Raw genomic sequence first — 22,289 nt, forward strand, 5'->3', positions numbered from 1 at the left:
ATATTTCATCAAAGCATAAGTCAATTTTTTCAAAATTTACAGACATCATAGGTATTGAAGTGTAAAATGTAAAAAAAAATTAAAAAAAAAGTTTTTCAAAAAATTTTTAAAAAATTGAATTTTTTTAACTTTCGATTTTTTTTTTTCTTCACAAAATCTTAAATTTCCAATAGATATTTAAGATAAAGATGCTTTAAACTACAAGAGCAAGTACGTGCGACCCAGTCGTGCATTTTATTTTTGGTGTATTTAAAATTATTCTTTAACAACTTTACAAAATTTTTAAAAATTTTTATTTTTTGGGACTTAATACATTGTATTTAGCTTTAAAAGTATAAGAGGCAAACGGAATTTTCAAAAAAAGGGTGTCAATTGCAATTTTTCAATGCATTAATAAAACATTAAAAACTAAATGACAGCCTACAGCATTGCAGAAATTCATAAAAATAATTTTAAGTAACCTTCCAAAGCCAAGTTTTAGCAAAATAATAATAAAAATGAATAACAACCTAAGAGCTAAAATGAGTGATAGGCACGAGTGTGGCTCTTACCAATATTCCTTCGCCTCATATGGGGGATTAGACATTAGATACAATGGATGGAAATCTGGATATGTACCTATACCAATCGGCAGCCAGTCACACGAACCATATATTCCTATTCCTAATGCCTGAACCGATATCTGGTGGATAGTCTGTCTACCTCTGGCAATGTTTGTTTTGGTAGTGCTGCTTGCTGGAGAGTGCACTGAAAGTTGTGACGGGCCAAGAAGAAGAATAGGTCTATAAAAGAATTTACACCACTATCATCCGACATCAGTTATCTGTTGCTTGTGCTTGACGGCACTCGGGATCGTAAGCGCTGCTGTCGTGTTTTTAGCTTCTATTCGGTGTAAAACGTGGAAAAGTGTCTGTTTCATCTGCATATACTCCTTGAAATAGTGAATTGTGGAAACCTTTATAGGATTCACCTTTTCAGTGCTATCCTTAGTAAACCAAAAAAATAAAAAAAAACAAAAACAAAAATGGTGCTTCAAAAAACATTCGGTGTATTCGGGCATTTAGTGATCCTCGGAACTCTGCTGCAGTTGTGTAGAGCCGCTAGTGAGGATATCAGTGGTAGTGTACCAGCTGCTGGCGCAACATATCAAAATGCTGGTATGCGCACAGTTTTGCGCGTTTATGACGAGTGCTCCAAATCGGAGGGTGGTTTCGTGCCATGTTTGAAGAAAAAGACAGTTTCGTTTATCGATCGGATCTCGATAATTGACGCTATTACCGTTGCCGATGGGATAAAAGTTGTACGGCTACCAGATGCACCGATACCAAGGCCAGTTAGTGAAAATGAATTGGAATCGATATTGCCACGATCGATCGATGATCGTGACACAAAGTTAACGACAATGCTGATCGATCGGTTGAGTCGATTTTTTAATGGCCATTCGATGCAAGTGAACTTTCCAAAGTTGACGTCGGAAGAGATCGGTCGAGGATTGGAAGAAGGTTTGTTAATATTGAATATAAGAAAACCTATATCCATGGATACAATTTTATTATTGAAAGGAGGTTTATGGTTTTGTCTTGTTGGGAGGATGGAGAAAGTGGAATCTTTTTGAATGAAAAGAATATGTTAATACAGGAATTTCCAATTTATTTAAAATCTAAATAATATAGGGAAAGTGTAGAAGAAAAAGGCAAATATTTGTTAATGAGTATTGCAACTTAGTTAAAAGTTTTCGGGGGTTGATATAATTTTATTTAAAAAAGTTTTACAAAATTATCCAAAATTAGCGCTGTTTTTTTTTTTTTGTATTAAAACACGTGAGAACAAATGAATTATAAAGCGGTACTCCGTTAAAATGAGCAAAATACAAGCATGAAGATGAACAATTTTTAAAATTCTTAATTATTGTATTGAATATTTGTTAGGCTTACAATCATGATATTGATTTATTTCAAAACTTTATTAAACAGCAAGTTGAAGTAGCAATGTTTTGACATAACTGGTAAGACTTCCGAAACTAAATCTCAGTGTTGGGAATTTATGATGACAAAATTATCGAAAATAAATACCAATTTCTGAAAAAAGCTTCTACTATCAGTAAAACTAGTTTTGAAATTGGTGAATATTATGGCTGTTATAGATAGTTTTTCTATTGAGGTGAAAAAAAAAATGTTGAAAAGTGTTATTTTTTAAACCTCTTGAAAAGTATGATGGTGAAATTTGTATTTTATATTTTGAAAACAAACTAGAATATGGTGGGCAAAGTGACGTTACGGTTTGGAACAGCTAATTTTCAAAAACTTTCAGCCTCTTATTCAATAATTATTCTAGTATTTCATACTACATATCTTTTACATATTTTTAAGTATATCAGAAAATATTTGGAATCGCGAAAAAATCAGCTGAAATTTTCATTAATTAATTAAATAATTACAATGGTAAAGAATTAAAAAACATGTAAAATTGTAGTAAAAATAATATCAATCAAGTGACCAAGCACATTGAGATTTGATGTTGTTTGCAAAAATTGAGAAACACTTATATTGTGGAATTACTTTCTCCACCACCTTGTATTTTAAGTTATAAATTTATTAAAGATGGTTCCGACAAAACAGTTTATGTCGTTGTGTTTAAAATCAATACCTTTATAACGCATATTTTTGTAGTTTTTGGGTTTAAACACAATTTTCATAAATTCAAATGCAATATTATTAAGTATTTGTCTTTTTCTCGGCTTTTTCTCGAACATAAGCCGTTTCTTAAATTTAATCGATTTTAAAATATTAAAAAAAAGAAAAAAAAAACAATTGTCGGATATTTTAATAAAATATTAATATAAACAAATAAAGTTCAAATATAGAAGTAGTGTGGAGGAGGGAAATAAGGGGGTGTGGTAGAAAAAAGTTGTTTTTTTTTTAACGATTTGAGAAATAGGTAACTGTATGATAAAGTTTTAGAAAAGTTCAAGATGCTTTTTGACAATTGATTTTTAAAAATTGTTTTAATTAGATTTTTTAAAAAATACCTAAAAGAGTTCATTTCAATTTTTTACGTTGAAACTTTTTTATGTGATGGTGTAGAAAAACTCAGTTGCTATTGAAGTAAACAAACTGACAGAAGCGAAACAATAAAAAAGAAACGCATTTTTGAAATCAATTTTCAGTAAATTCCAACATGGAGGTTTTTTATAATTTTTCAATGTATTTTAATTTCACATCATAAAAAGCTTTAAGAATTATTGTACTTACCTACCTATTATAGGAGATAATAAAACAAATCAGCTATCAGGTATTTTTTACCAAGCTATTTAAAAAATTGTAGTGTCATTTATTTTCAACCAATTTATGTTCTTTTATACATTAAAAAAAATAGACCTATGTATGTTAAAGATATAAAAACCATGTTTAACAAAACTAAAAACTAAACTAAAGTAAAAAAAATTTTTCACCATTTTTTTTTACCACATTGACATCGATTGTATTCATTACTTGAAATAGAACATATTATCTACTATATATATTAAAGTTTGGTTTTGTGTACGTTCGCTAACCGGCTGACTTATTTTCTTAATTTTTTTTTTTTTAATCAAAGAGGTATAAGAGAAGAAGGTTTAAGGCAAAAAAAATTAAGATTTTATAGGGTAAATAGGGATAACACGACATTGAAAAAAGAGGCTATTTTCTAAACGGTAAGTCGTCAAGAGTTGACTTTTATTTTTAAATGATAGATAAATTTATTCAATAGTTAAAAAAGGTATTGAAAAAATTCAAAAAAATTTCAAACCCAAGTTGTGAAGGTTTTTTTGCAGTCATAAACCTTCGACAAAAGACTAATTAGAGGTACGCAAAATTTTGCACAGAAATTTGAGTTACACCATGAGAAAGATATTAAAAAAAAAAAAAATTAGGGGTCTAAAACGGATTTTTTTCATAGGCCCTGTATTTTGAAATAAAAATTTTTGAAAAACAACCTAATTTTTAGGGACATTTTTGAGTAGTCTTTTATTTTTTTGGAATTTTTTAAAGTCTGCAAAAAATCTCAAACTTATAGGAAATATAGGTTTAAATCATGTGCATGTATGTACAAAATTTCGAATTTAAAATGATTTTTGACCGAATAACGGGAAAAACAATTTTTTTTTGTCCCAAGTTTTTTGTCCGTTTTTAACAGTTTTTTATTTTTATCTTTTTTTCTTCAATAGATAAATGAATAAAATTTACAGTGTAGATAGATAATGGGCAAGACTATATTTGTACAAAGTTTCAATTAATTTTGTAATGACAAATTTGAAATAACGGTAAAATAAAACTCTATTTTTCAACATATTACATTTAAAATGTTAACTAATTATAGAGTCGAAAATTAAAAATAAATACAAAAAATGGCGGAACGAAGTTTATTTAAAAAATATTTTTTTCTGTATCCAACGACATGTTTTTTAATGAAAATAGTTTAAAAATCGGGTGACAAACATTTTTAAATGATTTCAAACCAACAAAATGTATAATTTAGTAAATGCATTTTAGCTCTTAAAAATACGCTATTTGATTCCTTATATTATTCAGATGCATTTAAAAAAAAAAAAAATCAAAATCAAAATACATAGCTTGATCCGGCTGAAAAAAAAAAAATCTTAAATAATTTTCGAGATAATCGTTAATCATGACCTAAAAACAAACACTTTTAAAATTAAATTTTAAAAAAATCTTGAAATTTAGTACGAAATAAAAAAAAAATGTATAAAGCTTGTGTACCTACCTATACAAAATTTATAAATGGTCCGATCAAAATTTTACTGATCACCAACAGATTACTTCAAGTAGGTTTGTGGATATTAGAAAAGGTTGAAAAAGTATTAGGTATTGATCATCATGTTGTTCTTTACTGGAAAGTCAATAAGACCAAGACCGTATTAAAAAACGATGTCGTGTTTACTTTCTTAAGGACGATAAAAAGCAAAGAAAAGAGGCTTTTCTTTCCACTTTTATCATTGAAGCACAAAAGCACCATATAAATTAACTTTTTTCGGATAAACCGATCATATCACTCATTTTCTTATATGTATATTGTTTCTCGTTTTTATTGATTGAGTTTATATTAAAATGGAGAGGTCCTTCTCAACTTCAAGTTCCCTTCAATGGCTACGCGCTTGTCTACATTAAAATTGCAACTTACTTAAGGTTGTCAACAATCTCTTATTAGATTTGTCTGTAATTAAGTGAAAACAAGACTGACCCTTTTTTATAAGCATAAACCTTTTACTAAGAAAATCGCAAAAAAAAAACGATAAAATGACCTTTCACGCTACCAAGTCTATCTTCAAGATTTAATTGAGAACGAAAAACAAATTAAGCTTCACTTCTCATCCAAGACTCACACCGTAAGTAGTTAATAGGTCAAACTAAATTAAACAAGAAAAATAAAAACAACACTACTAACCTTAACACCACATAATAATAATATTGCAATAATTTCCTACCTACTGTCTTACTTTTAACTGCGCCACAACAATGTTTGATGAGTATTATTCTTTTTTTTTTTTCATTATTGTTCTTACACCTCGACAAATTTCTATGTCACACTTGATGTTGATGATGAGATGAAGAATAATTCTGGAAAAAAAATTACAAAACAAAATTCAGAAAAAAAAATAAAAAAATAAACATAACAAGATAAAAATACCGCAAATTAAACTCATTTTGCTTAACTCACGTATCTGCTATCTATCTACGCGTAGCCTAATGCATTTGGATAGTGCCTCCAGATTGTATCTTTTAGAGTTTTTAATTGTACCAACATAATTTTTTTCTAATGTGTTGCATATCTAGGTAGGTTTTTTTTTTTTTTATTAATTTTGTGTTGTCATAAAAATGTGTCTATGTTTTTTTTTTATGTCATTTAATGCCACACTTATTTTGTCATGCTGGCTTTGTTTTTATGCTTAATGAGGCATTCATGTTTTAGCCTTAAAGAAAGTACTAAAAAGAAAAAGAAAAATGGACGTTCTCATACCAATTTCCATTTTCCACAAAATGAATTTTCTTTTGTGGCCATCAGCCACTCAAGTTAGAAAATGTTTTATGAGAATGTTTCGCCTCAATGAATGTCGTCTTGTGTAAGAATCACAACAAAAGACTCAGAAGCTTTTTAGCTCAATTTCAATTAAACAAAAAGTTTCTGCTTCACCGAGCTGAATTAAATTTGTGGTAAAAAATAGTACAAAAAAAAAAAACGTAAAGTTCATTTAATTTTCTTACTGGCACTGGTTTTTGAGTTTTAAGTTTTTTGTTTTTTTTTTTTTTTTGTGAAAGTGCTGCCAGTCATAGTAAAATTTAATTCCATCTAAACAGGTCTGAAGTCTGAACGTCCGGAATTACACTCACACTCGACAAGAACGAGAATCAAAGATGTAAAAATTGATTTTGCCCACACTCCTTCGATTAATTAATAAATTATATGAAAAATGATATGGAAACCAACGACCGACACCGGCGGCAATAGAAATGACTACTTTAGTACTTAATTTTAAGCACTTGATGCGAGTAATATCTTCTTTTCAAACTGTAACTAAATCCGTTTGTATAAAACCGAAGTCGTATAGTCAAAAGCTATAATGGATGTGGCTTTGGCGGTATATCTAATGGTGTAAATCAAATTCAAATGATAATGTGTTGTTGTTTTTTTTTTTAGATTTTTTTTCTTCAATAGAAAATCGCATCAATCAGAAGATAGTTGATTGAAAAATAATGGATTTTCTTTTCGTTATGTTTTTTTGCATAGTTTAATGCATGTTGTGGAAATTATATATGTTTACTCATAAAAACAAAAAAGTTATTAGTTTATGGTTTAAATCGAGGTTAGGTTTTGATTTGTTTGAGGTTTTTTTTTTCTTATTGGAGTTCCAGATACTTGACATTCAAAACAGTTTTTAATAGTGTTAAAGATTAAATTTTACTCAGTTTAATGTAGGCATAAACATTCAGATTTGATCGTGTCGATACCGGGGGAAATTGGTCTAGATTGGATTGAATGGGAGCTTACACCCGTTATTAAATATGAACAGTTTGACGATTTTTAATGTTTGTTTTGTTGTATTGTAATTTAATAAAAACCGATCCAGTTAGGCGAAAACAAATTGAGAGGTTGAGTTTTGAGTTATTATTATTCTGACATCTATTCAAAATTAATTTACCATGATAATCAAAAAAAAAAAAAAAATTATAAAAAAAATATGTATTTATTTTTGTTTTTTTTTTTTTGTTCAATAACGAAACAATTAGGCCAGTTGAAAAGCCGTTTTCTGAAAAATGGCGCAGCAAAAAAAAGGCGAGGTTTTTAGCAATTTCTGGCAATCTCTTTATATTGAAAAATAATTAAAATGTATAAATGAAGTATTTTCATACAATGTATGAAAAAACTTCATTATGTTATGTCATAACCTCAAAATTACCGACAGATATTTATCTATGGTAAAACTAGTTTTTTTTTTTGTCATTTATATATTAAAAAAAAAAAATAACTTATTTAAATCAGAAAAGTTCAATAAAAATGTTTGAGTTTGGAAAATGTCAATGCAGCGTTTTTTAATTTAATATAATGTAGAAACATTTTGATGCTGTCTTAAAAAAATACTGTCAAAAATGGAAACTACAAAATAAAACCTTTTTTTGAATCGAATTTTGAGTTAATTCCAGTAGTAAGTTTTCATAATTTTTAAACATTATGTTTTATTTTCAAATCACACAAAGTTTTAAGAACTTCAAACCTGATTTAAGTGGGGTGGCTAAGCAATCCAAAACGAGCACTTTGTGATAAAATAGTGCGCTTGTGACACTCCTGAAGGGTTTTTGGAACTATTTTTTCAGGACAAAATTTTACTTCACTTACCGCACATGTATACCAATGTTTGGAAAGTCAAAAGAATGACTCTATGACAGATTGATTTTTTTTTTCGAAAATCAATATTAACGGTAGCTGCTTAAGCACTGTTTTTATATTTAATTTCGACGAATTTTTACTACAAAGTTTTTCATATGGCTTGACTATAAATTTTTTAATTTTTGAAAAAAATAATTTTTTTGATTAAAGAATTGAATTGTTTTGAAAAATCAAATTTTTGAAAACGGGGCATTGAAGTTTTTTTTTAAATTTTGATTTCAGACATAATTACTATAAAATTGCAAGTTTATTAAAAACTTTTTTTCCAGAAAAATATTTTTAAAACATTTCATTCAAAATGGGTCAGAAACTGTCTCAAGATTTTGATTTTTTGTGTGAAATGATAATCTCTTCAGAAAAGCATACAACATTTTTTTTTAAATTTTGAAAATTTTTATTAACAAGAAAAAAATTATTTTATTTGGTTCCAATGAATTAAAAACAAGTGTTTTTTTTTCGTAATTTTAGAAAAAAAGTCCCTTCAAAAATTAAATTAAAGATATTCATTTGCATACAAATTTTACAAACTCTTGCGGCAACTGTAACACAAGATTAAGAAGGTACTTCTCAGTCTTGAACATTTTTAGGATGCAATTGGTAATCAGCGAATGCTTTACAAAAGTCAATTTGTTTCGATATTTATTTTATGATTTAAAATCACACAGGAAAAAGTTCACTGTGGCGTATGCGCAACTATTTTTTATAAAAAAAATCTTGTTGCATTCTGATAAAATAAACTGGTTATACGAGGGTTTGGAAATAAACACAGGTTTTATAAGTTACTTTAGAGTTATTTTTAAAAAGGAAAATAAATTTAGCAGAGTATTTTGCTTATAACAATGATATACTACGCCTATATTAATTTTTTTAAATTTTGATTTATGTTATTAATTAATTTTTTTTTATTAAATTTAGTTGATATTTGTTGTTTTTTTTAATGAAAATTAATTTTTTTGAATTGAATTATATATGATGATAGCTAGTATCAGATATTTACGTGTTTAATTTTTTTTGAAAATATAACTCTTTTCATTGCGTACTTCCTCGAGATTTTGAAAAAGTTCAAACCATATTTAATATGAAATTAAATTGGTTTTGAATTTTTTTAGCTAAAAAATAGAACACTTAATTGAGTTGATTTCAATGCATAAAGTAGTTTTTATTTATCATTGCATTTTATTAAATTATTTTTTTTTCTGTTTCTAGGTCGCGGTAAAATGAAGAAGATGATGGGAATGATGATGATGGGAATGGCCATGAAAATGATGGGAATGATTCCTTTGGCAATGGGTGCGTTATACATATTGGCAGGAAAGGCGCTTATAATTTCAAAGATTGCACTCCTCCTGGCTGGTATTATTGGATTGAAGAAACTCATGTCTGGTCGTGGAGGCAATGGCGGTGGTGGTGGTGGCAGCTCGGGTTGGTCATCTGGTGGTGGTGGAGGCGGTGGCGGATGGTCATCGGGAGGTGGTGGAAGTGCTGGATGGGATAGACGTTCACTAAATGAAGCTCAAGAACTGGCGTATCGTGGTTACAGTAAAGCACAACAGCAAGCACAGCAACAACAACAACAACAACTATTACAACAACCATCACAAATGCAACAAGAAGTTCAAAAGTCATAGATATTTTGTATTTGATAAATAAATAACTTATTCTGTTATGTATAGGCATTAATTGTAATTTAATTTCCTTAATATAGGATTTATTTCTTGTTAAATTATTTATTTAATTTATTGTATTTATTTATTTAAACAAAATCAGTTTTCTATATTTAATTTATTTAAGATTTTCCATTCTTTAAGACTTTTGATTGGAAACTAAAAAAAAACAAAAATGATTTAAATATTTTGCATTTATTTATTGATTCTTATTTATTTCTATTAAATATAATTTAATTTTAAGAAAACAAAATGTGCTGATTAATATTTTATAATAAAATATTGGAAAAAAAAAATATGCTGAAAAAACCAAAATAATTTTTTGTCTTTTATTTGTTTACAGTTTTGACCAAAAAGATAATGTATTTGTAAAGAATATGTACTTCGGTTGATTTGTTGCTTTTCGCATCAGAAGCGAGAGTAAAAAGGATCATTAAAACTAAATTAATTTCAAGCCATTAAAATTTTAAATTTATTTTTAGGACTAAAACTAATAGTACCTACCTTCTCTATGACCAATATAAAATAAGTTATTTTTCTTAAAGACTGCGCAACTGATTTTGATTAAAAAAATTTTTAGGCTTTGGAAAATAAGTTTTTATTTTTTTCAGTACACAAAATATTTTTTGAACCATTATAAACTGTACCACACAATTTTTACTTATTTCTGACGTAATCATAAAAGGACAAAAACAATAAAATTTTCAAACATCCGTTTGGTTATTGCTATGCAGAAAAAAAAAACATTTTCTAAGGTGATGTGCATCGCGTAGTAATGTTAAAAATATTTTTAAATTTTTTCGGCTCTTTGTTTTTTGTTATTATACCTATATTGCTTTTGGAAAAAAATTCATATTTATTTCTCAAGTGCACCGTTTAGCATGTTTTTAAAGCTATACAATTTTTATTTTGATGATTTGTCAAATTCTGGGATATGAGAGTGGGTCAAAATTTTGCTAAATTCGAAGCAGTTGCATTGTTTTGTGTTCTGGGAAATGCTTTGCTGACCAAAACTCTAGATAATTTGTCTCTTTAAGAATTTCAAACATTTCAGGTAATTGCAATATGTCTGAATCATCTTTATGCTTTAGAGGCAGGCCCAAAAAGCTTGCCAGACTATTAATCAATCGCACTTGAAGGACAAAGTCAACAGCGTTGTTATATTTTCTATAACTTAACTGAAGTTGAAATAATAATCATTTAATTCAAATATATGAATGTGGAGATTCAACCTTATACTGTTATTCTCTGGACCATTCTCCAAATATATTGTATTAAATACTCATACACCCAACGTATTTTTTTCTCATAAGATAAAAACCAAGAGGAGCAGTTTGTCGTTGTACTCTACTATGAATGGAAAATAATTGTTCCATTATTGTTGGTCAAACATCAAATTTGGCGTCCATCATCCAAAACTCACCGTTTCCCAATATGCTAGTATTATAATATGCTCCTCTTCTAACCATATCTCATCGATATATTTTAAATTAATTTCATATTTTGTTTTCCCTTTTTATCTTAAATTTTTAGGCATAACAGCTATGATCAGGTGTCTGAACCACAGATTACTGCACTCAGTGGCGTATCCTGAAAAAAATTTGGAGGGGGCTAGAAAAATTTTCGATTTCATTTAGGTACCCTATAAAAAAATTTATAGGGTAAATGTACGAAAATGTTTTGTCATTATTTTATTCATCATCGAGAGTCGAGACCGCTGTGCAGCGGTACTGAAAGTGGTATAGTATTTTGTTGCTTTCGACATCTTCGTACTACTGTCTTCTCCTTTCACATTCAAAGTAGTGTTTTTTTTTCAAAGTTATTGTATCCCAAACATTTTACACAAACAGCAAGATGTTGAGCAATCTTAAAAAAAAAAAAAAAAATTTATATCGTTCGAACTTTGCCATGTCGTTAATTCAAAACTGCTTATAGATTTATTCCTACCACATCTAGTTTTTGAGCTATACTCTTCATTATTTTTACTTGCGATATAGGTACTATAGGGCAAGTTTAGGATTCGTAAAAAAAATCGAACTCGAGATAACAATTTTACATGACATTACGATGATGGAGAACGCCAAAAAAGTGGGTCCGGCAATTCTGTCTGTCTGTCCGTCTGTCTGTCCGTCTGTAAGTACCTCGAGCTGCAGCCTAAACTAATGGAGCGATTTTCTTCAAACTTGGTAGTTAGCAGTTTTTGGTGATTCCCTAGAGGAGAAATTGAAATTTTTTTTGCGACCAAAACTAACGGTACCTGCCATATAACGGAAATAGAAAAGTAAATTTTTTTCGAAAACGGCTCTAACGATTTTGATTAAAATTTTTGTGTATAGTATAACACATAAGATACAACTTTTGAAATAAAAAAAATATTTTTGTACCGTTATTAACGGTACCTGTCATAGAACGGTTTTTTTGATTTATGAATATCTCGTACAAGACTAACCCGATTTTAACTAAAATTTTTATACAAAAGCGTTCAAGTAAAGGTAATATTAAAATTTTAGAAAATTTCCAAAAAACACATTTTTGGATTTTTAAAAAATATTTGAAAATTTTTTTTTGAAAAATCAATTTTTTGAAAACGGGTTTGTGAAGAATTGTTAAATTTCGTTTTTATGTGTAAATTAATTATTTCTTCATAATGGCATACCAACTTTTTTTTTGAAAAATGTAAGAAAATTTTTATACTTAAACAAAACAAAATAGCCGTTTCAGAATTTGGAGGGGGTTCGAGCATCTGAGCTGAATCTAAATTTCTAATATTTACGAACAAGTTTTGGTTAATCATGTACATTATGATTCAATCAGCTAAATAATAACATGATCTTGGACGCTTGGGGGGGGGCTTGAGCCCCCCCCCTCAATACGCCACTGACTACACTGCTGTTTTCGCGTGGGATTTTATACAATTTTGATGTGTTTTTGTGGTTGCATTGAAGTATTCAAGACCAATTTCATATTCATGGCTTTAAATATATTTAAAATTGAGTTGTAATTTTCAAACAAAAAAAAAAAAAAATATTAAAAGTCCTATTTTTCTTGTTTTTAAAAACATATGAAAAGAGAAGAAATAAAATATCAAATATGTAACTACTCCGATACAACAATTTTTAGATTTACCTAGATTCAATTACAAAATTGAATATAAATATTCTTAAAAATTTTATTTCTTAGTACAGGAAAGTTAGTAAAAAAACAAGCATATTATGGAACGAAATATAGGACTGCTGAATTTTTCAAATCTGAAAGAGGGACATTAGAAAAGCTTAAGTCCTGGTTTTCGGGACGCCACCCCCCTGGCGAAATCCGCCATTTTAAAAAACGCGAATCGCTCTATATCTCCAAAACTATTAATCCTAGAGAAATGATTATCAGACCAAAGTTCTTGGAAATTTAATTATCTTTTTCTTTGTAATACATTATTTTTCTGAGCGGGCAATAGTTTTGAGGTTATGTTGTTTTAATTTATTTTTTTTCGGTTTTTTTAAGATTTTAACATTCCCGGTATTAGTTACATAAATTTTTAAACAGTTAAAGTTATAGACCATCAAATTTCCAATAATTTGGTATATTTTTGAAAGTCATGCGATGTATGAGTCGAAAGTTATTGATCTGAAAACTATAGTCTAAGTACAGGAAAGTTAGTAAATAAAACAGACAATTTGTGAAACGAAATATAGGGAGGCTTATTTTTTTTAAATCTGAAATAAAGGTATTAAAAAAGCTTATGTCCTGGTTCTCGGGACGCCAACCCCGTGGCGAAATCCGCCATTTTTAAAAACGCGAATTGGTCTATATCTACTAAACTATTGGCTTGACCGAATAAGTTACTTAACCAAAGTTGTAGGTAATATAAATATCTTTTCTTGTGCATTCACTGTTTTTCAGCGAGGACAACACTTTTGAGGTTATGTTGTTTTATTTTTTTCGGTTTTTAATTTTTCTCAGTCTCTATGATAGAAACATAATGTTTAGCATGATAAAAGTTGGATGTTTGACTTAAAGCAAAATATGAGTACCACAATATTCTAAGTTTACCATTACCCACCTTAATAACTTCCTCTCATATCATAGGTTTCTTGTTTTTACATTACGTAAAAGATTTAGCCTTTTTTTCATATATTATGCAAAAACATATTAGTATATTTTTTGAAAATATTGAAAGGGATTGCTCTTAAAATTCCGTATCTTTGGTTTGAAAAGTCATATAATCTTCGAAATTATACAAAATTAATATAAATTTGATGTTCTACAACTTTATTCATGCTAAAAAATTATGTTTCTATCATAGACTGAGAAAAATTAAAAATAAAACAACATAACCTCAAAAGTGTTGTCCTCGCTGAAAAACAGTGAATGCACAAGAAAAGATATTTATATTACCTACAACTTTGGTTAAGTAACTTATTCGGTCAAGCCAATAGTTTAGTAGATATAGACCAATTCGCGTTTTTAAAAATGGCGGATTTCGCCACGGGGTTGGCGTCCCGAGAACCAGGACATAAGCTTTTTTAATACCTTTATTTCAGATTTAAAAAAAATAAGCCTCCCTATATTTCGTTTCACAAATTGTCTGTTTTATTTACTAACTTTCCTGTACTTAGACTATAGTTTTCAGATCAATAACTTTCGACTCATACATCGCATGACTTTCAAAAATATACCAAATTATTGGAAATTTGATGGTCTATAACTTTAACTGTTTAAAAATTTATGTAACTAATACCGGGAATGTTAAAATCTTAAAAAAACCGAAAAAAAATAAATTAAAACAACATAACCTCAAAACTATTGCCCGCTCAGAAAAATAATGTATTACAAAGAAAAAGATAATTAAATTTCCAAGAACTTTGGTCTGATAATCATTTCTCTAGGATTAATAGTTTTGGAGATATAGAGCGATTCGCGTTTTCCAAAATGGCGGATTTCGCCAGGGGGGTGGCGATGGCATCCCGAAAACCAGGAATTAAGCTTTTTTAACACTCCTCTTTCAGATTTGAAAAATTCAGCCGACCTATATTTCGTTCCACGAAAAAGTCTATCTTTACTTTACTATCTTTAAAATCACTCCACTGAGGTCACGATATGGTATGAATAAAAATATTTTCAAACAAAACTAAAGACATTCGCCTAAGTGTATACTTTCATTAAGAGCTTCATTTTTGTCACACAAAACGCCTAAAATGAATTTCAAACTGATCATAGCTCATTTTGTTTGTAAACATAATAACATCGTTTTAATCCAGTCAAATAAGGGTTTAACCTCGGAATGAATGTTAGTAGAAATTTTTTTTGCTCAATATCTTCCTTTTGCCATTCTATAACATATCTCAAAAGTCTAGAAAAATCTCATGTCCGCTTGTCGCGATTTCAAGGTCAAATCGCGAAATGGAGATTTTCAAAATTAGCAAAAATAGGCTATGGTATTATATACACATATAATACATGATTTCAAGGTATTTTTTAATGCTGATTCCAAAAAATCTAAAATCAAGACAATCTGACGTCTCTGGAAAAAGTTATACCTGTTTTTCATCTGTCAACTCATATTATTATAACAGTTGCAAACTTACTGCCGAAAAACCCTTAAAAGTTATGGTAGATGAACCAAATTTTGCATGAAGATTGTAGAATCCATCATTATTAAAAATCAAAACAATCCATTACAAAAAATATATATACCCACGAAATAATGGTATTTTTTGAAGGAGGGGCAAATTTTAGGATATGCACTAAAGAAGCTTCTTGTTCATCTTTGGGATAAGTGGTAATAGGCTAATTTTTTCATTTTAATCTTTGTTTGGATATTCTTTAACTACCCTCAAAAATATAAAAAAATCTCATGTCCGCAAGTCCTAATTTTGGAGGTTAAACTAAGTTAGGTGCAGACTTAAAAAAATTAGCAAGAAAAGTTTAAATTTGTATATGTATAACAACATAAGCGACATGATTTAAGGGTATTTTTTAACACTTATTCCAAAAAAACTCACAATAAGTCAACCTGAACATCCCTGAAAAGTAATGCACCTTATTCATGTTGATCTGTCACAAATATCTGAAGTGTTGTTTTTCAATTTTTTAAAATCTGCACCTTATCTTCAAACCAGGAAAATTAGGACTTGCGGACATGAGATTTTTTTATATTTTTGAGGGTAGTTAAAGAATATCCAAACAAAGATTAAAATGAAAAAATTAGCCTATTACCACTTATCCCAAAGATGAACAAGAAGCTTCTTTAGTGCATATCCTAAAATTTGCCCCTCCTTCAAAAAATACCATTATTTCGTGGGTATATATATTTTTTGTAATGGATTGTTTTGATTTTTAATAATGATGGATTCTACAATCTTCATGCAAAATTTGGTTCATCTACCATAACTTTTAAGGGTTTTTCGGCAGTAAGTTTGCAACTGTTATAATAATATGAGTTGACAGATGAAAAACAGGTATAACTTTTTCCAGAGACGTCAGATTGTCTTGATTTTAGATTTTTTGGAATCAGCATTAAAAAATACCTTGAAATCATGTATTATATGTGTATATAATACCATAGCCTATTTTTGCTAATTTTGAAAATCTCCATTTCGCGATTTGACCTTGAAATCGCGACAAGCGGACATGAGATTTTTCTAGACTTTTGAGATATGTTATAGAATGGCAAAAGGAAGATATTGAGCAAAAAAAATTTCTACTAACATTCATTCCGAGATTTACCCCTTTTTTCTCCTTATTTGACTGTATTATTTTACCTTTTTTCATTTCATTAACAACAATGTAGGTAGGTAAGTACGCAACGTTCTTCTATATAAAGTGATAACCAACTCAGGTTAAATTTTTACATTGTAGGTACCTACATCAAACACAACATATTGTGAGGAGTTATTATAATAAGAAAGAATTGGTAAAAAATAAATAAAATGAAGACATGTGAAATGAAAGACGGTTACAAATTAGAAAAATCTTTGCAATAAAATAAAGAAGCATTTATTTATTTGGGTGACTAGGCTTTTAAAAATCATTGGACACATTCTATTTCAAACCCAATTAAACTGCTATTTTTAAATTTGGAAATCCGTAGGGTAAAAGCGGGTGATATGGCGCAGCGGGGGAGATGGCGCACCTTAAATATCTTGAGCATTTATTGCTCTAAAAATGTATGAAAAATATTTTTAGCTTTCTTTAAATATTTTAAATCGAAGTAGCCAGTATTCGTTTCTTTGTCTGTGATACAAAAAATTAAAAAAAATTTGAAAGCAAATCATGTGATGATTTTTTTCGAATTTTTTTTTTCGCTCTTTTTTTTTGTTCCGATATTTTGTGAGTCGTTGGGATCTTAGATGCCCTTGATACACCAATACATACAAGAGAGTATAAGTTTTGCATTGCATGTGAAATCTGAGCTCTATTTCTGTCTGCTTTTCATAGATGCTTACGAATAGGAATTATTCGAAAAAAGGTGAGATGGCGCAGCTTTTTGCGGGTGAAATGGCGCATTCCGTACTAGAATTTTTTACTCGAGTATAGTGGTAGCATGTGCCATATCACCCTCAAACTATTTTTTTTAAGTAATTCAGCCAAGTTCAAATTTTATAAAAAAGATGACTAGTTGCAATCTATTATATGGCATGCATTGGTGCTTGACTCCTTCACATCGTTCAACCATTTGTGCAATGAATTTGGCAATAGAAACCTAAAACAAACTCATGCGCCATCTCACCCACCCTTTAGGGGGAGATGGTTTTTTTAAAACTTTTTTTCTATATTAATTTAAAAATGTAAATTTAATATGTAAAAATCTGTAAAACAAACAATACGTTGGATATTGAATATAGAACATTTTTGCATTGTTAGAAATATGAAATGTGGTTTACTTTGAAAAATATGACAAAAACAAAAAAGGTATGCCATCTCACCCGCTTTTACCCTACCAATTATCTACCATTTTGGATATTTCATAAATTGAATAATTTATTTAATAAAAGAAACCAATAAAAAAGGTGTTGAACTTTTTTTTCGAATAATAGAAACCGCTGGCTCTGGCGCGACGCATATTGCATGTACACTATCATAGCAATAATCCGGCTAAACAATATATTACCACCATTGCCAACGTTTATGCCAGTTTTTCATCAACTTCTGTTGAAGCTTATACCTATCAAAGCTACTGAGGGAGCTGTATGTCCAACGGCACAAGCCGATTGGCTCCCGGACTACAAGACGTCTTCAGTATTGCTTCTTCATTTATTATAATTCACTGATCATTGAGGAAGTAATTTCTTCAAATTGTCTATGTTAGGTTGGATCACGTGCTGACACCTGAGGCTGATTTGTAACGGCCTGGGATCATTGGCTAATTGTTTTTCGATTTTTTTTATTTTTATTTTTTTATTTTTATAACTTGCTCTCTTACGGTATTTAAAGAAAAAAAAAAATGTATGGAATTGGTTTGTTAATGTGTAGAATGCGTCATAATAAATACTAAAAAGTCTTGAGCTGTAAATGGTAATGGACGATGGGAGTCGTTTTTTATATGGCAAACAACTACCACGATGTCGACGGATCACGATTTGATTGGAGTTTGATGGCCTCAATTTTAATCGAATTATTCAATTTTATTGGTTCGATCAAAACTGGGCCGTTTAACTGAAATATTTTTTTTTTACTTCGTTGTTACACACAGAATTCCTTCGCATTGGGCGCACATTTCGCTTTCTATTGGACATTTGCCAAAAGTAAAAGTAGATTTAGGATGAGCGAGGGATGGGATCTTTCAAATGCTTTTCAAAAAATGACTGTCTCTAAATACCTTTAAAAATACATAGCTGATATGAAATAAAAACCAAATGAAATAATTTTGAAAATTTAAGAATTAAATGGAAATAAAGTTTTTGTTTCATTTTGAAACTTGGTTACACTTTTATTTGAACTTATTTGTAGAACTTCTTTAAATTCTTAATAAGATACATAAATACCAGAGACCAGAAATAACAGTCAACCTTGATTTTCAATCGGTTTCTCTCTGAGAGTTATCACATTACTTTAAATAGTTTCGGTTAAGGTTTGAGATTTATTTAAAAAAATCAAAAATAAAGGTTATCGATTGAGATTTATTTTTTATTTCTTAAAATAAATTTCAATGGTTGAGATTTTTACCAAAAAATAAATGGAAAAGGTCAACATTTAACCGTTTGCTCTGAAAATAAATCAAAAATGGTTAATTCAAAGGAAAATGTCGAATATGTCAAGAATATCTTTATTTTGCAAAAATTAATTTGAAAAGGATGTTTTTTCTAAGTTTATGTATTAAATAATGTATGAAACAAATAGACTTTCAAAGTTCTTTAGACCCAAGATTATATCTCTTTTCGTTTAAAGTAAAATGTAAAGACGAAAATGTGTGTTTCCACTGTGATTTGAGTCGCTTGGGACGACAAAGCACAACCAATGCGAATATTTCAGGAGACGGAATACATTTGCAGATGAGATTTATTTTTTTCTCTCAGCGATAAATCTCACTGGTTGACTGAAACATAAAAAAATACAAAATTTAGATTTCTCTCAGACCTTGACCTCAATTTTTCTTTTTTAAAAATGAAAAATGAAAATTATGACCTTTTTTGAAAATGGCAACAAATAAGAGTTATTAAGGAACCTTTCAAAAGGTTATGAGATTTATTTCCGATCTCTAATAAATACCCTAAGTCATATGTCAAACAAAAGGACATCTTATCTGAATAGAATAATATGTACAAATCCTTAAGTTTTTAGAAAATAACTCATACACCACAGTGACCTTCTAAGTTTGAAATATATAAAAAACAATTTTATGACTGACTAAATGAAGATGAAATCAGTTAATTTATAGACCCCCTCCCATACGATTTTGTTTATTGTCTTGAAAAACCTATACGCTCTAGATTTTTGGCACATTACTCATAAATCATTCTGAAAAATATGTTCAAATAAATAATAGTGCTTCCTGTTCTTAGTGGGTTGCTCCCTAAAATCTTAATATTCTGAGAATTCACCTGATGTTAGTAAAAAAAAATTGGTTTTCGGTTAACGAACTATAATTTCATGTTAGAAAACAGGTATGCCACCTCAAAATAAAATATATATTTAAAAAAACTAGAAGTACGCTTTTATCACGCACTAAAAACTATAAAATAATATAATTGACCTTTGTTTAAACTTTATAAAAGTATAAGCGACGAAAATGCGCTTCGCATTTTGATCTTACCATTTCTAATAAGTCAATTAAATTATTATTTAATAGTTTTTGGTGAGTGATAAAAGCGTATTTTTAGTTTTTTAAACTATATATTTTATTTTTTACATTTTAGTCTTATCATATATTTTTTCTTTGTGGCTATCTGAATATCTACTTGAAAATTTATTTTAATGTTGAAGGTATAATGTTCGCCTTCCTGATCAAATATTTTTGTATGTTTTGAAGTCACTTTGTGAAAAAATTGCTCCTACTCCTTAAACAATGGAAAATTGTCTTTCACTCCTAGTATAGGCAACCTTTTGATCCCATTTAATTTATGAAAATTAAACAATTTTTTTGAAAAAATCGGCTCAACGATTTCGGTTAAAATGAATGTGAGTAATGATCTAAGCTATTCTAACTGCAAACTGCTATTCTAAACTGCATTTTTATTTTTTCTACTTTTTGCAAAAACATTTTTGCTATTTATGTAGGTTATATTTCGTTTAATGCTAGACGGATTTTATTTAAACGTTACAGATCAAGGGGCACGGTAGTGCCCAGCCAAGTTCTCTAGCAACTTTGGCACTACACCCTTATTTACAGGAAACAACTCAGGCCATTTTCGACCCCCCTCTAACTTCCACACCAAAGATGCTAGAAATTTCAAACTCGCTACATTTGTTGAGCTGGTCAAAACCAAACTCCTCACAAAATTTCAGCCTCTTACGATGAGTAGTTTCTGAGATATAGGGCTTCAAAAATCACAAAAACCGTAACTGACTGACTGACTGACTCACTCACTCACTCACTCACTCACTCACTCACTCACTCACTCACTGACAGATCATCAAAATTATGGAGAACTTCCCGTTAACGTAGAAGCTTGAAATTTTACACGGTGATAGGACTTGTGGTGTATACAAAGGGAAAAATCGAAAATTTGAGATTTTCAATTCAGGGGGCGTGGCATCCGCCCATTTCCGCTGAATTTTCATTAAATATTATAGAGCACTTCTGATTATCGTAGAATCCTGAAATTTGGTAGAATGGTAGAGCTGGTAGTTTATACAAAGAAAAAAATTTAAAATTTGAGAATTTTAGCCAGGGGGCGCACACAGGTAAATTTTCCCAAAAACATGGCCAAAATTATTTTTTGTGTTTATTAAATTTATTATTGCATGATTATATCAAAATAAGATAATTTCCATAAAATTCACCATTTTTAAGTAAATTTACACGAAAATTCACAAAAAAGAAGCAAAAAATGAAAAAAGTCGTTTTTTTTTACTTTACGCCATAGGGTTTCTTTCATTTGACATTTAATAATACAATATTTATACATTCAATAGATTGAAAAAAACAGTTGAACAGTCGTTATTATAAATAAATAAATAATGCAGGCATAGATAACAACTATGTACATAAATAAACATGAGTGTGAGTTTGTATGTTTGTATATCATTCAATGACTTGTGAGTTGTGAAACTGTAACTATAAGTCTGCTTGCTCGATCTCTGGTTCTATTAGAAACTGAAGTATTTCAGAGGGAAACGCATTTTTTGTTTTAGGATTTAGTTTTCTCAAACCACTTATTAATAAGTCAGAAGACACCAAGAGATTATAAAACACATCTTCCATATTTTGCTGCCTCGAAAATTTTCTTGGGAAACTTTCTCGAAACGCTTTATATCTTTGTTTCGTGATTCTTGGGCTTCTTCGCCGAGCTGTCCAATGAATGAATAAATTTTATTGAGGCTTAAGTTTGGATACATATGGTTATTATGAAACTAAGTTAATTTTCCTTCAACAACTATTGGAAGTGCTTCTTCTGCTGTATATGGAATAATTTTCTGGTCAATTTTTTTCAAAGCTTTTGATATTTTTCAGCACGTGAAGGAGTTGAAAATATTATATTTTTCATTACATTTGATGAACAAGTTTCTCTTTTTCTCGCAGTTGCATGGCGCAGCATAGCTTAATTCTTCGGCATTATAGTTAGAACGTAAATCTTCTGTTTTACGTCTCTTTGACCGTTCGCTTAGGTCTGAAAAATCCATTTGAGGCCGTCCAACAAAGCCATGGGCTCAGCATGGAAACGATATTTCATATTGCAACCAATTTATATTTTGTTTTAAGAAGGTGTTGTTATTTCTGGAGGCACTCAGCCATCTTCTTCTATGTTCATATATGCAAAATCAAAATCCGTTAAATTTTTCTCTATTTGCTCCGAAATTTATATATTTCAACCTTTGGTCCCAAAAAAATTAATTTTTTCTGTAATGTCACGTGACGAACAGCTTTTTAAAAATTCAGAAAGCTTATTTCTTGAAAGAAAAATGAAAGTTAATTACGATCCTGTGTCAAAAAAGAAAAATCTGATTAAAAAAAAAAAAAAAAAAAATCACCGTCCCCAACACCTTTTGAAGCCAATATTATAAAAAGTCGCAAAAAACCGCAATGTTTTA

At 29.3% G+C, this 22,289-nt stretch overlaps 1 protein-coding gene across 1 annotated transcript; it reads left to right on the forward strand.

Moving 5' to 3' along the window:
* The first annotated feature begins 1,024 nt into the window (after window positions 1–1,024).
* On the forward strand, window positions 1,025–9,569 carry LOC129914954 (uncharacterized). Its single transcript, XM_055994404.1, has 2 exons — window positions 1,025–1,502; window positions 9,148–9,569. The coding sequence occupies exons 1-2, from the start codon at window positions 1,025–1,027 to the stop codon at window positions 9,567–9,569; spliced, it is 900 nt and encodes a 299-aa protein (XP_055850379.1).
* Window positions 9,570–22,289: the final 12,720 nt, after the last annotated feature.

This window comes from Episyrphus balteatus, chromosome 3, assembly GCF_945859705.1.
Source record: "Episyrphus balteatus chromosome 3, idEpiBalt1.1, whole genome shotgun sequence".
Classification (NCBI taxonomy): Eukaryota; Metazoa; Arthropoda; class Insecta; order Diptera; family Syrphidae; genus Episyrphus; species Episyrphus balteatus.

Bases quoted from the DNA above. Each gene is read 5' to 3' on its own strand.
- LOC129914954 (XM_055994404.1), top strand. From the start codon at position 1,025: ATGGTGCTTCAAAAAACATTCGGTGTATTCGGGCATTTAGTGATCCTC. The intron at 1,503-9,147 runs GTTTGTTAATAT...TTCTGTTTCTAG, and splicing joins CGGTCGAGGATTGGAAGAAG to GTCGCGGTAAAATGAAGAAG.